The sequence below is a fragment of the Homarus americanus genome, unplaced genomic scaffold, assembly GCF_018991925.1.
Source record: "Homarus americanus isolate GMGI-L3 unplaced genomic scaffold, GMGI_Hamer_2.0 scaffold32929, whole genome shotgun sequence".
Classification (NCBI taxonomy): Eukaryota; Metazoa; Arthropoda; class Malacostraca; order Decapoda; family Nephropidae; genus Homarus; species Homarus americanus.
This window is the reverse complement of record NW_024737097.1, coordinates 21,111,818-21,124,506: the sequence shown is the minus strand read 5'-3', so window position 1 is coordinate 21,124,506 and position 12,689 is coordinate 21,111,818. Positions and strand designations below refer to the sequence as shown.

The following is a 12,689-nucleotide window of genomic DNA, read 5'->3' as shown; positions in this document are numbered from 1 at the left end:
ACTGTTATGAAAACTTTCATCCGGGACTGTACAGCTCCTCCCCGACTTACGACCTACTCAACTTACAACCACCCACACTTACAACCTGCCTCAGTTGTACCAAAATTTTGTCAAATTACGTATTTTCGAGTCCCAACTTCAGTACACAGACAAAATTTTCGTTTGCAATTCACTTTAAAATGGCTGGCAAGCTTAAAAGTGAGAGTTTTGTGGTGCTGAGAAGAAAAAGAGACACCCATTTTAGATTTTCTCTGTATTATTTAAGCATTTTCGACTTACGACCATTTCGACTTACGACCTGGATTTGGGTCCCTAACCCCGTCGTAAGTCGGGGAGGAGCTGTACCTACAAGACTTGTCAAGTACAGTACATGTAGATTTTATAACTACTGTACTGTATGTACCAAAGCTAGTGTAAGAAATCATCACCCTGAATTAATGATCTCATAAGTTGCCTTTAGTTTAATTGTTTTTATAAACTGTCCAGGTTTAGTGTGGGAAGCCCTGATATACCTGTATCAGCACCTTAACATCTTTTGATGCTACAAAGAATTATGGAAATATACCCCAAAATATTGCAACTTTGGATGTTTCGTATGAACAGTAAATAAAAACATGGGATTTTATTTATTTATTTTTTATTTTTTCATAGCTAACTGGAGCTTTTTCAATCAGGGAATGCTTGTAATTATTTTGTTTGGAAAGCAATATAAAAAGCAAGTATAAACATGTACAGTACAGTAATTAGAACTGTATATGAGTTGGCATAAATCATTTCAGCAGTTTAGTTTGTACTGTAGAATATCAAACTAATCCTTGGGACCAAGCAGTGAGCAGATTTTGGATATTTACAGATAATAGAGGTATGGGCCTCAGATTATGGGCTGAACATATGCCTTTGGCAGAGTGTTTTGGATAGTTGATGTAAGTTCAAAATATGAATTATTGTAGTTATGATATTCTGTATGTAAATGCAATGCTGTGTACTGTATATTACATGAAACATTTATTAGCTATTTACTTTCTTACAGACATTATCCAACACTGCTCCTGATAATATTTATTACCTACTGTACAGTACTGTATTGTACATATAGTACACTCGGTAAAAACCTACCGTAACAATTCCTGCGCGAAACAAACTGAGACTACAAACGAAGCGTTTCAAAAAGGTCCCAGAAGCATTCCTCGCATTGGTAGCCCTGCGAGTGTATGGGTTCGGCCACACGTGCTCGAAACAAGCGATCGGCACTCTGAAACGAGTCAGAGTTAGTGCTGCCACATCAATACAATTTGAAACTTGGTTGGAACTCTATGCCTCATTTCTCCATGTCGAATACACATTGTGAGCAGTGTTGTAGCAACCTAATATTGTGATTTACGTAATTAGTGCTACCAACATTTCCTGATATCTTACATAAAGAATGTGTATGTTATATGAACTGTGGAGCTATTCACTTGTTTCAGAACAGCATGGTATATTTTCCAATATGAATAAAGAGTGACATAATGTGGCATTAGCCCGAAGTGAAGTAGCAATACAAATACTGTACAGATTAGAAATTCGGTTGCAAAATAATCTTTCACCTTTACTATATCCACTAATTCTGCCAAACATATAATGCATTCCTATATGGCAACTCAAACCACTTCCATGGTTACTGTACTCCACGGTGTGTGGAATATTGAATATAACATACAATTTAACTTATCTAGATATACTGACATTCTCCAGTCATATTGTGACAAAGTAATTCAATATTGTCAATGAAATAGCTAATTTCGGCCTACCAAATGACTCACATTCAGGCCTACCAACCCTCGCAAGACAATGGGAGTGTTCAGTTGGAAAATCATCAGACCTCACCTGTATGGTAATTTTTTTACCGAGTGTACATTATATGAGCACCTTCAATGTTATTTCATAATTTAATTTATTTACTGGATACTTGAGTTATGTTTTTACACAAGATCATTTAATGAAAAAGATCTCTTTAAAATATATTTAATTATTCACCTTAAATTTATCTTGAGGAAGTATAGCAAGTCTTACCAGGGAATGGCGATGCAGCAGTGATGTTAACCATTGGGATGATACACACCTATTTACTATTGTAAGGAGTGTATTGTAGATCTTATCAAAAAGTCACCTTAACAAATTCTATTTTACTTTATATCAAATATAACCAAATAAACATATCATAGGACTCAGTTCAGTAATCATATACTGTATCACAATAATTATAGATAAGGTAGTGCATTTGGCTTAAATTCCATGGGTTGATACTGCTCTGTGTTCAACAAAGAAAAAGGAAATTATTTTGATTATGCAAAGGCACCTCTTAATATTAATACGTACAGTACATTTGTTTTATGAAGCCTGGTGCATATCTGTAGTTTCATGAAAGCATCTTTCAAAGAACCTGTGCCTTTTATTTCCAGGTACTAATTGTACTCTTTTCCAATGTGCAACAAGATGGCACATATTTGTAATTTAGTTGATGTGTAATTAAATTTATTTATATTTTTTAACTACCAATACCGCATATTGTTAACTTGATCACTGGTGTTGCAATCACAGTCACTCACAAAAACCGGTAAGCTATGTTAACAAATTATGAAATTATGAGTAGCAATGCGGGCTGACATTGCCTGCCAGTGTGGTGGAGTCATCACTGTGCGCTTCTGTGCCACCCTGTCTTACTGACATTTTCTTTGGTCCCAGAGGAGGAGGGGGACCACCACCAATGATAAGCCAAACTTGTAGAAAAGTTCACTGCCTTTGCAAGGGCAAATAGGAACTACAGAATAATGTATTTTATAATTAATTTGAATGTATAATACTGTAGTAATTTTGCAGGTTAAGGAACTATGTACAACTGGGAATGAAGTGAATTTGAAAAAAAAATGGGATTTGATATTTTGTTTTTGTTTTTTTTTGTTTTAGAAGGAAATGTCACCATGACCTTTGGAGGAAAAAAGGCATTGTGTGTTTCTCTCCTCTAAAGTCAGTGGAAACAGTTGGTGGGGAGTGCAAACCTGTTCAGACCATTTGTGACTTTCATCCCTTACTGTGTGTGTTTTATTAATTGCCAGAACTAATAAGACATTGATTTTGGAGTTTGTGTGACTCACCACAGTTTCTTAAAAATTGGAAATCTGATTTTTTTTTTTTTTAATTTTGAATTCCTACTTTACCATTTTAAATATGTTTTATTGAAGAATTAATGCTCATGAATATTTTTTATTTTGATGTAGTTTGGTTTAGACTTTTTGTATCATTCATTCGTTTAATGTTTATATATGAAAAATAGCAGATTGTACAATAATGAAAATAATGCTTTCTTATTAATCAGTGTGTGGCACAATAACTGTGTGTGTGTACAGTACCATATCATAATGTCAGAACTAGATAAAAGTTTTTCACCCAGTGCTTGGGTTGACAATGGGCCAGGAAGCTTTACAGATAATGTATTTCATGCCCTTCTGCACTACCAAGAGGAAGTGTGTGCTGTACCTCCCCTCTCTGCCAGTGCCTCACCCTCACCCCAGAAAGACAAGACCCTCCTCCTATATAGTGGTCCAGAATTTCCTGTCTTATATAAACCTCAAATACCACAACATGCCTTGCAGCTTGCTAGACAGTCTGAAGTGTTTAAATCAATTGAGGTGTTAATTATGAACCTTTTGTCTTTTCAGTTTTTACTTTCGTTTTTTATTGGAAACCGTGCTCAAACATGTAGTTGCTGAAAACATAGGTTGAGCCTCACAAATCCTGTGCAACATTCCCGTTAGCCTTTAGTTGTTGATAGCCCATTGATATTTTAAACTGTAATCAGTAAAATCTCCATAATTCATTATTATATACATAGTGTACTGTAGTCATTTAAACTATTTTCAGACATTCCTAACCTTAAAGCTGCTCTAATTTTAATTGTCACTTGCCACTACTAGAAGACATGTTTTCACTGATTATATGTAATATCTCACTCATTTTTCTGCAGAGTATTAAAAATTATTTTTATTCAAAATAAACCTACTAGATATTAAGATAGTGAAACCTAAATATATAAGTACACTATTGGTAGCTGGAGTGGTTCGTTCATCATCGACACATATTTTGTACAGCTGTATAGAAGGTTATGTAAGGTACACACATTATTATTCCCTCCAGCACATTTTATTAAAAATTATTAATATATTTTATAGATTATTGCTGTATTTTCAATACAAATGATATACAGTCCATAAATATTTAAAAATAAGTAAGTAATACAGTAATCACTCAGTTATTGGAATCTTAGATCCTCGGAACTCTTCAACGGAAATTGTGGGAAAAATCTTTCCATTCCGGGCATGGGAAAAAATTTCCAAAAGATTCCATCATGTTTCCAAAATTGGGATGCTTGCCAGGCACGTGGGTGGGTAGGCTCAGAGTGCTCAGGATCTACGATTGGCAACTACTGTTATGAGACTGCATGGGATGCCTGTGATTGGCTGATGTACAGTAGACCCTTGTCACTCGCAGGGGTTAGGTACCAAGAAATGGTGCGAATTGGCAAAACCGTGAATAGCAACTTGTACTACCTTATTACACTACTGTATACTTATACCAAACAGCACTCATCTCCTCTTTTGATTTGTCTAATACTAAAACTTTCTTTGTCAGGGTCATCACTGACTTCTGCCTTTTACATTTCACTCCACAAGCATCACGAGCACTGACACATTGCAGTCTTTTCGGGGCCATTTCACATATAAACAAGGTTTGAGAGTACAGCACGAGATGCTGTGTGGGGTGACACGTTGTGCTGCTGGAAAATGCTTTCAAGCTAGCCACCATCTGCTCACCTCGAATTGTCGAAATCGCGAATGGCAAGGGTCTACTGTATCTCGCAGCCATCACTTCAAAATTTTGCATCATGGCACTCTTAGTTCTTTGTCTGCTGCTACTGTACAAGCTTGTTCACTCTCTCACTGCTGTTTTCACATACAAACTGTGTTGTGCAGTACATACTGCTAAGTGTACTTTACCAGCATATAATCATCCAAGAATACTGTTAAACCAGTGTTAAGATGTAAAAAGTGATTACAGTTACATATACTGCACTGTACTGTACTACTGGAAATTCAGTAAGTGAAAGTACCATATACAGTACAGGAATACCCAGGTTATCAAAAAGAATGCATTCCTAAAAGTCACTATGAATATCGGGGCAACTTTCCTCATAAGAATCAATTTAATTAGGGGTTGCTTTCCCAGCTGGCAACTTTCAGAGCATATTTTTCGATATACACACTTGATTATCCGAAGCTATTAGGAACCAGGGTCGCGTGTATACTGTAGGTAGTAGGCAGCTACCAAACGGGGAGGTATTACCACCTGGGAAGATATTGGAAGCATATGTGAGGAGTGCAAGGAAGGTGAACTACTGTAGTATTACCTCACTTAATCCACCTTATTGGCTGTACTATGTCATTGTTAAACTTTAATAATGTATGTATATTTTACAAAAGCAATGGATAAAATGCAGTGAAGCCTGAAAACCTCATCTTACCTACCTTAGTGGCTCAACTAAATTATTGTTGTTAAATGCTAATACTGTACTGGACTGTATACAAAAATTATTGCAAAAAGTACAACTACATGTACAGTATGGTACTGTACATTGAATTGTGAATGACTTTGTCAGCATTGATAATCACAATTGATAAAATTTATCTTAATTCGGAATTTGCTTTAGTTGGGCAAGAACAAAGCCCTATAATTATGAAATATGGAGGTTTTGCTGTACTATTTAGTATGACATGTGTTCTGCAATATGATTGCAACTGGTAGTACTGTTCTTTGTGATTTCATTCTTTGACTTCCCTGGGTCTATTAATAAAAATGTTTTCATTGCACCTTTGGAATAATGGTTAAACTCGATTTCCATTGGAACTATTTCACCGGGAGACCTGTTTTTTCATATTATTTTAGTATTCATAATTATGTTGCGTTATACTAGGTACTTTAGTAAGGACTCACACCCCACAGTATTCTTCTCAAATTTAATGGTTCCCTTTATGCTTTGTCTTCTTACTTCTTCTCCTCATTTGTAATATGTACAGTACAAACAGTTCTCAATAGTACTGTAGTTCTTGTTCTTACATGTGTGTCTTATTCAAACCAAAATGAAAAATTCTCTTGCAAATTTATAATTTTTTTTACGTGGTTAAGTTATTTGAAGTAGAAGATATAATTGGCAGCTTTAATGGTTAAAAGTGAGGGTGCTTGCACCTTACTGCTTTAAGCTCAATGAAAAGCAGTGGTATTGATTAATTGCATTCACTTTTTGCAAATATAAATTACAACTTTATTTCACAGATTGAGGAGAAGATTCGTACCCTGAAGCTGTCTGGGCATGTTGGGTTTGATTCTCTCCCTGATCAGCTGGTGGCTAAGTCAACCCAAAATGGATTCACTTTCAACATTCTCTGTATTGGTATGTTAAGATCTGTTGGTGTACAATTGTAGTTTTTATTGTGAATTGAAATATGAACTACAGGGTAGTTAAGTTACTAATTTCTGGCCAACTATGTATTACTGTATCTCGTATTTTTTAGAAATCGTCTTTTTCAAGGCTTTTCTGTGGTATACATGGATTATAGTGCCAAAGCAGTCATTGTATCAATTGACATGTGAATTGTAGCTTACAAACAGTTTGTTTTGAACTGATGTTTTGATATAACCACAAGTCTCAAACTGGTTTCCAACTGAATTTGTCATGTGATATGTTTTTACCAATCTGAATCAAGTTTGCCAAGCCGGTCATTTTGTTCCCTTGGGCATCACTCTCGTAAGAACATGGATAGTCATATAGAATCTTAATTCCTTAAGAGATCACTTATTGAGCAAGATCACTTCCATACTTCATGATAGTGTAGATTAAGATATTGCTTGACACTCGGGTACTGCCTTATATATAGCAACTACCCCTCCCATGCACAGGCTAGTTGTAACTTTCATGCATGGAAGAGCCACACTTGTTTTCAGCAAGTTTTATATATATATATATATATATATATATATATATATATATATATATATATATATATATATATATATATATATATATATATATATATATATATATATATATATATATATATATATATATATATATATATATATATATATATATATATATATATATATATATATATATATATATATATATATAGTATATATATATATAGATATATATAAAACCAACTACTATACTGTATATTCTACATACAGTACAATTGATTGCTGTTTCACATGAAGCTAAAAAAAAGAAGAAATACAGTACTGTAATTTTGATTATGTAAAGTCATGCATTACAGTTTTAAATACTGTACATCAACTTTTATTTAGCCAACAAACAACCAAGTAAGGTCTGTAAGGTAGATAAAAAAACCCTGACATTTTACTCTTTGTATTGGTGAAATTTAAGACACCAATTCCCCCATTAACCTCGTTGAAAAAATAAAAGAAAAAACTAAAGAAAATATGTATGAAAATGATATATGTATAACAATTAAAAAAAATCGGTACGAAGGGACTCAGCGCCTGACTGTGGTAACAGCTGGCTGTGTAAGTGACCATCGTGGGCGCCATATTTATTTGTTATTGTTCGGTGGTTGGTTGTTGCTCTTCCAACATTCACTTAAAATCCAATTATAAATTTATTTGAGCCTGAGAACAATGAGTGCTAAACGTGCATTTTGTACCACTACTGGTTGTGGTCACAGAAAGAAGAGGAAAAGTGTTACATTAGAAGTTAAATTAGATGTGGTAAAGAGATTTGAAGAAGGACAGTGAGCTGTGGACATAGCAAGAGCTGTCGGTTTGTAATCAACTGTAGGTAAGAACAATTTGTGGAAATGGAGAAAATATTGAATCATGTTCTGAAAGTCTTACCGGTACTCATTATCTGCTGCAAAGTTAATTTGTCACAAGTGGCATTATGGAAAATATGGAAAGACTGCTAAACATGTGGATCGAGGATCAACATTAACGAAACTCTCATATACAGGCAAAAGCTCTATGTTTATTTGAAACTTTAAAACAAGAAGGTGATGGTGCTGAAAGTGAAACATTTGTGGCAAGTAGTGAGAAAATTGTGACCAGAAATGTACCCAAGGAACATAACCCCTTTATATCATTGTGTCTGGTAAAATCGTTTTCACTTAAAATTGTTTCACGTAAGGTCGTGGTTTTCAGGAACCTAACAATGATTTTAATGGAGGAATTGGTGTATAGGTATGAGTACCTGTATAGTACTGTAATAATAAGCTGGTAAAGAGATAAAAACGGAATTCCAGAATCTAGAATTTTTCCAAAATTATTCACTCTTTAGTTTTTGCCATTGCATATATCGTAATAGAAACAATAAACACTCGTATAGACACCCCACAAAATACAAGGGATTCAGTAAACGAGGCAGCTGCAGAGAATGGAGAGAGGCCAAAGTCCTCCCAAGCCCAGAGACATTACCGAGGACAAATTCCGGCTTGAAAGTCATGTATTGTACACTCATACTGACATGTTCCTTGATAAGAGAGCAGAGTTTGAAATGCTGGTCAAGTTGCATCAACCCATTATTGTAGCACTGTACAGTATATGGTCTGATAATGCATTGAATGTTTGGATTAACAAGTAATTCACTGTTGTATTTCATAAGATTTTGATTGAATCAAAGATTTGCTGCTTTTGCAGGTGAGACTGGTATGGGAAAGTCCACACTTATGGACACACTTTTCAACACAAGTTTTGAATCTAATCCAGCACCACACACCCTCCCAGCTGTCAAGCTCAAGTCTCACACTTATGAGCTTCAGGAGTCTAATGTCAGGCTCAAGGTAATTATATTTAATTTTGTATTCCTACTGTACAGGCCCCCCCCCCAAATTCACAGGGATTAGGTTCTCAAAATGGTTGCGAATAGCATTTGCTGACGGGGGAGGGGGGGGGGGTCATTTTTATTTGTGTACAAATAAATGTGTATTCCCTTTGTGTTTTCCCTTAGGATAATTATTTCTTTTGTGTGTGTGTGTCAACTGATATTAGAAGTTTGAAATTATTTGTAATAGCATTTAGGAAAATAAAAAGAAGTCAGTGTTGTAATCATATCTAATCTGCTTCGCTCCCCCATTTGGTTGAGATTGAAAGATGGCCATGGACAACCTGAAATTACTTTCCTCCATCCATATGTACAGTGGTCCCTCGGTTAACGAACACAATCCGTTCCAGCAGGTTGTTCGTTAACCGAAACCATTGTTTCAATGGGTTTTTGGGTAATTGGTTCCAGCTCACCGAAAATTGCCTAAATTCAACAAAAATGGTAGAAAAGTTCACTTACTTTGAGGTGTGTATGTAGAAGGCTCCTGGATGATGATGATGATGATGATGATGATGATGGGAATTTGAATGGGGGTGGAGGAGAAGGAAGAAGAGAAGGCTTTGGGGTGGAAGAGAAGTCACCCCATGGTGCCATTTCACCCATAAAATTTTAGCTCTCTTGGTGTAATTCAAGATTATTTTCTTTAAATCAACACTGCACTGCATTATATATTGTCAATATGTAAAATATATTTCAAAATGACCAATAATTTGCTTGGAAACACAGAAAAAAAGCGTTTAGTTGAAGAGAGTCTCAAGCAAGATGTTACCTCCAGTGAAAACAGAGAGAGACTAACGCCTGTTTGCTGTGTTAAGAGGCTGGATGCCGCGCATTAAACTAGTCACTTTACCTTCAATTATGTTCAATAATTGTTAAAATGACTAAAAAATTGAATATTAAACTTTTAAAATTATTGAATAGTATAAGCTTCTTGATATTTACTAAAATAGTAAGGAATTTAAGCCCTAGAACCGATTAATGTATTGGCGGACTAATACTAAAGCTGGTTGACCGGCCAGTGCAAGCGAAAACATGTTGAGGTCGGTTCGTAAGAAATTCGTGAACCGAATTTTTGTTCGTTAACCGAATTTAAGAATCTTATGGGAGGCAGTTCGTTAACCGAAATTTCGTTAACCGAGGCATTCGTTAACCGAGGGACCACTGTAATCAAAAGAAAATATTCAGTGTTAAAATGGGTATTTATTTATTTACAGTAAAACCTCGATAAATCAGACTTCAATACTCCTGTACAGTATATCGGAATTAACTTTTTTCGGACTCTTGAGATGCTCTGGTCACCAAAAATACGATTAAGAAAAAAAAGTTTTAGGAAATGAAGATTAAATACAAAAATATTATGAAATGAACAACACTTAGTGAATACTGTACAGTGGTCTGATCAGATTTCCTATAGGTCTATTGAGAACTAAGACACTAGGTTGGGGCTGATCAGGTGTTGTGGCATTTGTCAATATATTTATTGATTCAGTATTATATTATCATATAATTGGCATCTTATGGTTTATGCTGTATCATCATTAATATAACATCGTCAGTAATAGAGAAAAATGCAATACTGTTTGTAATATGAATTGAAAATAAAAGGATAAGCTGTATCAGAAGGTTGTTTACTCAAGATGCGTACGTGTGAGAGCTTTCAGAAAACGACCAGCTTACAACAGGGATCACTATACTACACTGTATAGTATTTGATATGAAGATACCTTCTTAAAAACGTTATTTACTACCTTTGAGTGTTATACAGGTTGTACCTCTCTTGTCCGGCAACCTCGGGACCTGACCGGTGCTGGACCATGGAAATTTCCGGACCATGGAAATTCACCCTTTTCCTGGATAGATAGTGACTTGTGCATACATTTGGAAGCACTAGCACCACTTTCACTGCTTCGTGGTCTCTTTGAAGACATATTGAAGGGTTAAATGTTGTACAGTATGTTCTCAAATTTTGCAAATTTTTAATTCAACGTTTTTTATTTGGATACAAAAAAAAACACTACACAATTTAAAATTTCGACGGCGGAAACTCGAATTTTGACGGGTTTGAGCGGCCCACCAACGTTCAGACGCGCACAATTGTGTAAAAAGCGTCATTTCTCTATGTACAAAAGATTCATTATTGTTTATTACTGAATGTCTTTTTGATTGAATTAATGTTTATGTGTGCAAAATGAACAATACAATTCATTAATAATACGTAGAATATTAAAACACACGAGGAGACGAGACAGCATTGTTTTCGCTGTTTACAAAACCAGTGACTGATTGGTTCTACATATATAACTGAAGAAAATAAGACCCTGGTTGTAGCTGCAGTAAAATTAATGTAAAAAATTAATATGGTTGTTTTAAGTAATGTTATTTAATGTTAATAAATGGAACAATGGAAGTAGCTAACCATTAATGGTAAATAAAAAAGTATGTAAGTGCGCAAATGTGAAAACATATCGTCATTACTCTACATAAGAATGTGAAAGCAACACTTATTTACTGTTCATATATATTTTAATTAATGTTTCTGAATTAAAAAAAAAATTCTACCCACCAGTGGTGGTAAAGTTGAAAACATAAAGACAGCCAATGTTGTTGTGTGTTTTTACTCAGATGACGAAGTTGCCAAGTCATCAGGTTCAACTCTAGCTAAAGCTGTAGAACATAAGAACTTTTCTGTGTTGTTTTCAGTTTTTATTTAACTTTATCTGTGTTATTTTCGTTGGTTTATTAGGATGTTGCTTTATTACAGGTAGTAATTCGCCAAAAAAGTAGGGTAAATAAGGCCAAATTTAGCCAAACATCGAAAGTACCAGACTCAAATTAATTTTCTCTATGGGCAAACTAAAATCGTTCCGGACCAATTGGAGTTTTCGGACCACAGAATGCCGGACTAGAGAGGTACAACCTGTATGATGACTCAGTTTGGCTACTTGTACATCTAGACAAATTATTAATGAACAAACCAGGTGTATATGCAGATACATAATACTTTACACCACAATATTACTTAAGTGATGATAAATACACAACTGTACTGTACTAGTTTACTAAGTGTTGAAGACAGACATTGTGGTAAGCTAATCAGCTGTTTGATCTTTGTAAACAAATGAGTATGAAATGACTCATGGTGCTCAGTGTGAGATTTTTTTTCAGGAAAGCTGATTCTTTTAGGATAATATTTTATCAACCTGGCACCAAATGATCCTAAATTATATGAGAATTGTGGTGGAATTGCATAAAGAAGTGTTAAAGGAATCATGTGGGAGAGAGGGGGAAGGAGCCAACCCCCCCCCTCCTTCCCCTCTGCCAGCTGCTCCCAGATAAACATTCGTCTTCCACGTACAATATACTCCTACACTTATTTGTTCTTATTTTTATCTTTATAGTGCTGTACTGTATACAGTTTTCTCTTTATTCATGCGACAAATTCTGTGGTTACTTACATATAACACTTTACAGTAAATAAGAATCATCTCGGTGACAACAATTATTGACAACCAGACTTATATGTCTAATTTTCAACCCAGAGAGTTCGGTTTCATATTTATTTTATTGTTGATGTAATATTCTCATAATAACATTGTTATACACTTCAAGACCTAAGTTGTTTAAGTGCAGTAATAACATAACAACAACTGATTTTCTTTAAACAGTTCAGATAAGCTGTGTTATCTCCACACCCCCCCCCCCTCGCGCCCCATATACTGTACTGTATTCGCTTTTTTCGGACTGGGGTCTGCCCCCCATTAGT

The 12,689-nt window shown here is 35.0% G+C and overlaps 1 protein-coding gene across 2 annotated transcripts in view; it reads left to right on the top strand.

The window, feature by feature from the left end:
- The window catches only part of LOC121873316 (septin-2-like), a 43,445-nt gene that overhangs the window by 10,273 nt on the left and 20,483 nt on the right, over positions 1-12,689 (top strand). For both annotated transcript variants that reach the window (XM_042376825.1, XM_042376824.1), the window contains 2 exons: positions 6,367-6,484; positions 8,743-8,885. In XM_042376825.1, the coding sequence (XP_042232759.1) occupies positions 6,367-6,484; positions 8,743-8,885 (261 nt within the window). The remainder of the gene's footprint in view (positions 1-6,366; positions 6,485-8,742; positions 8,886-12,689) is intronic.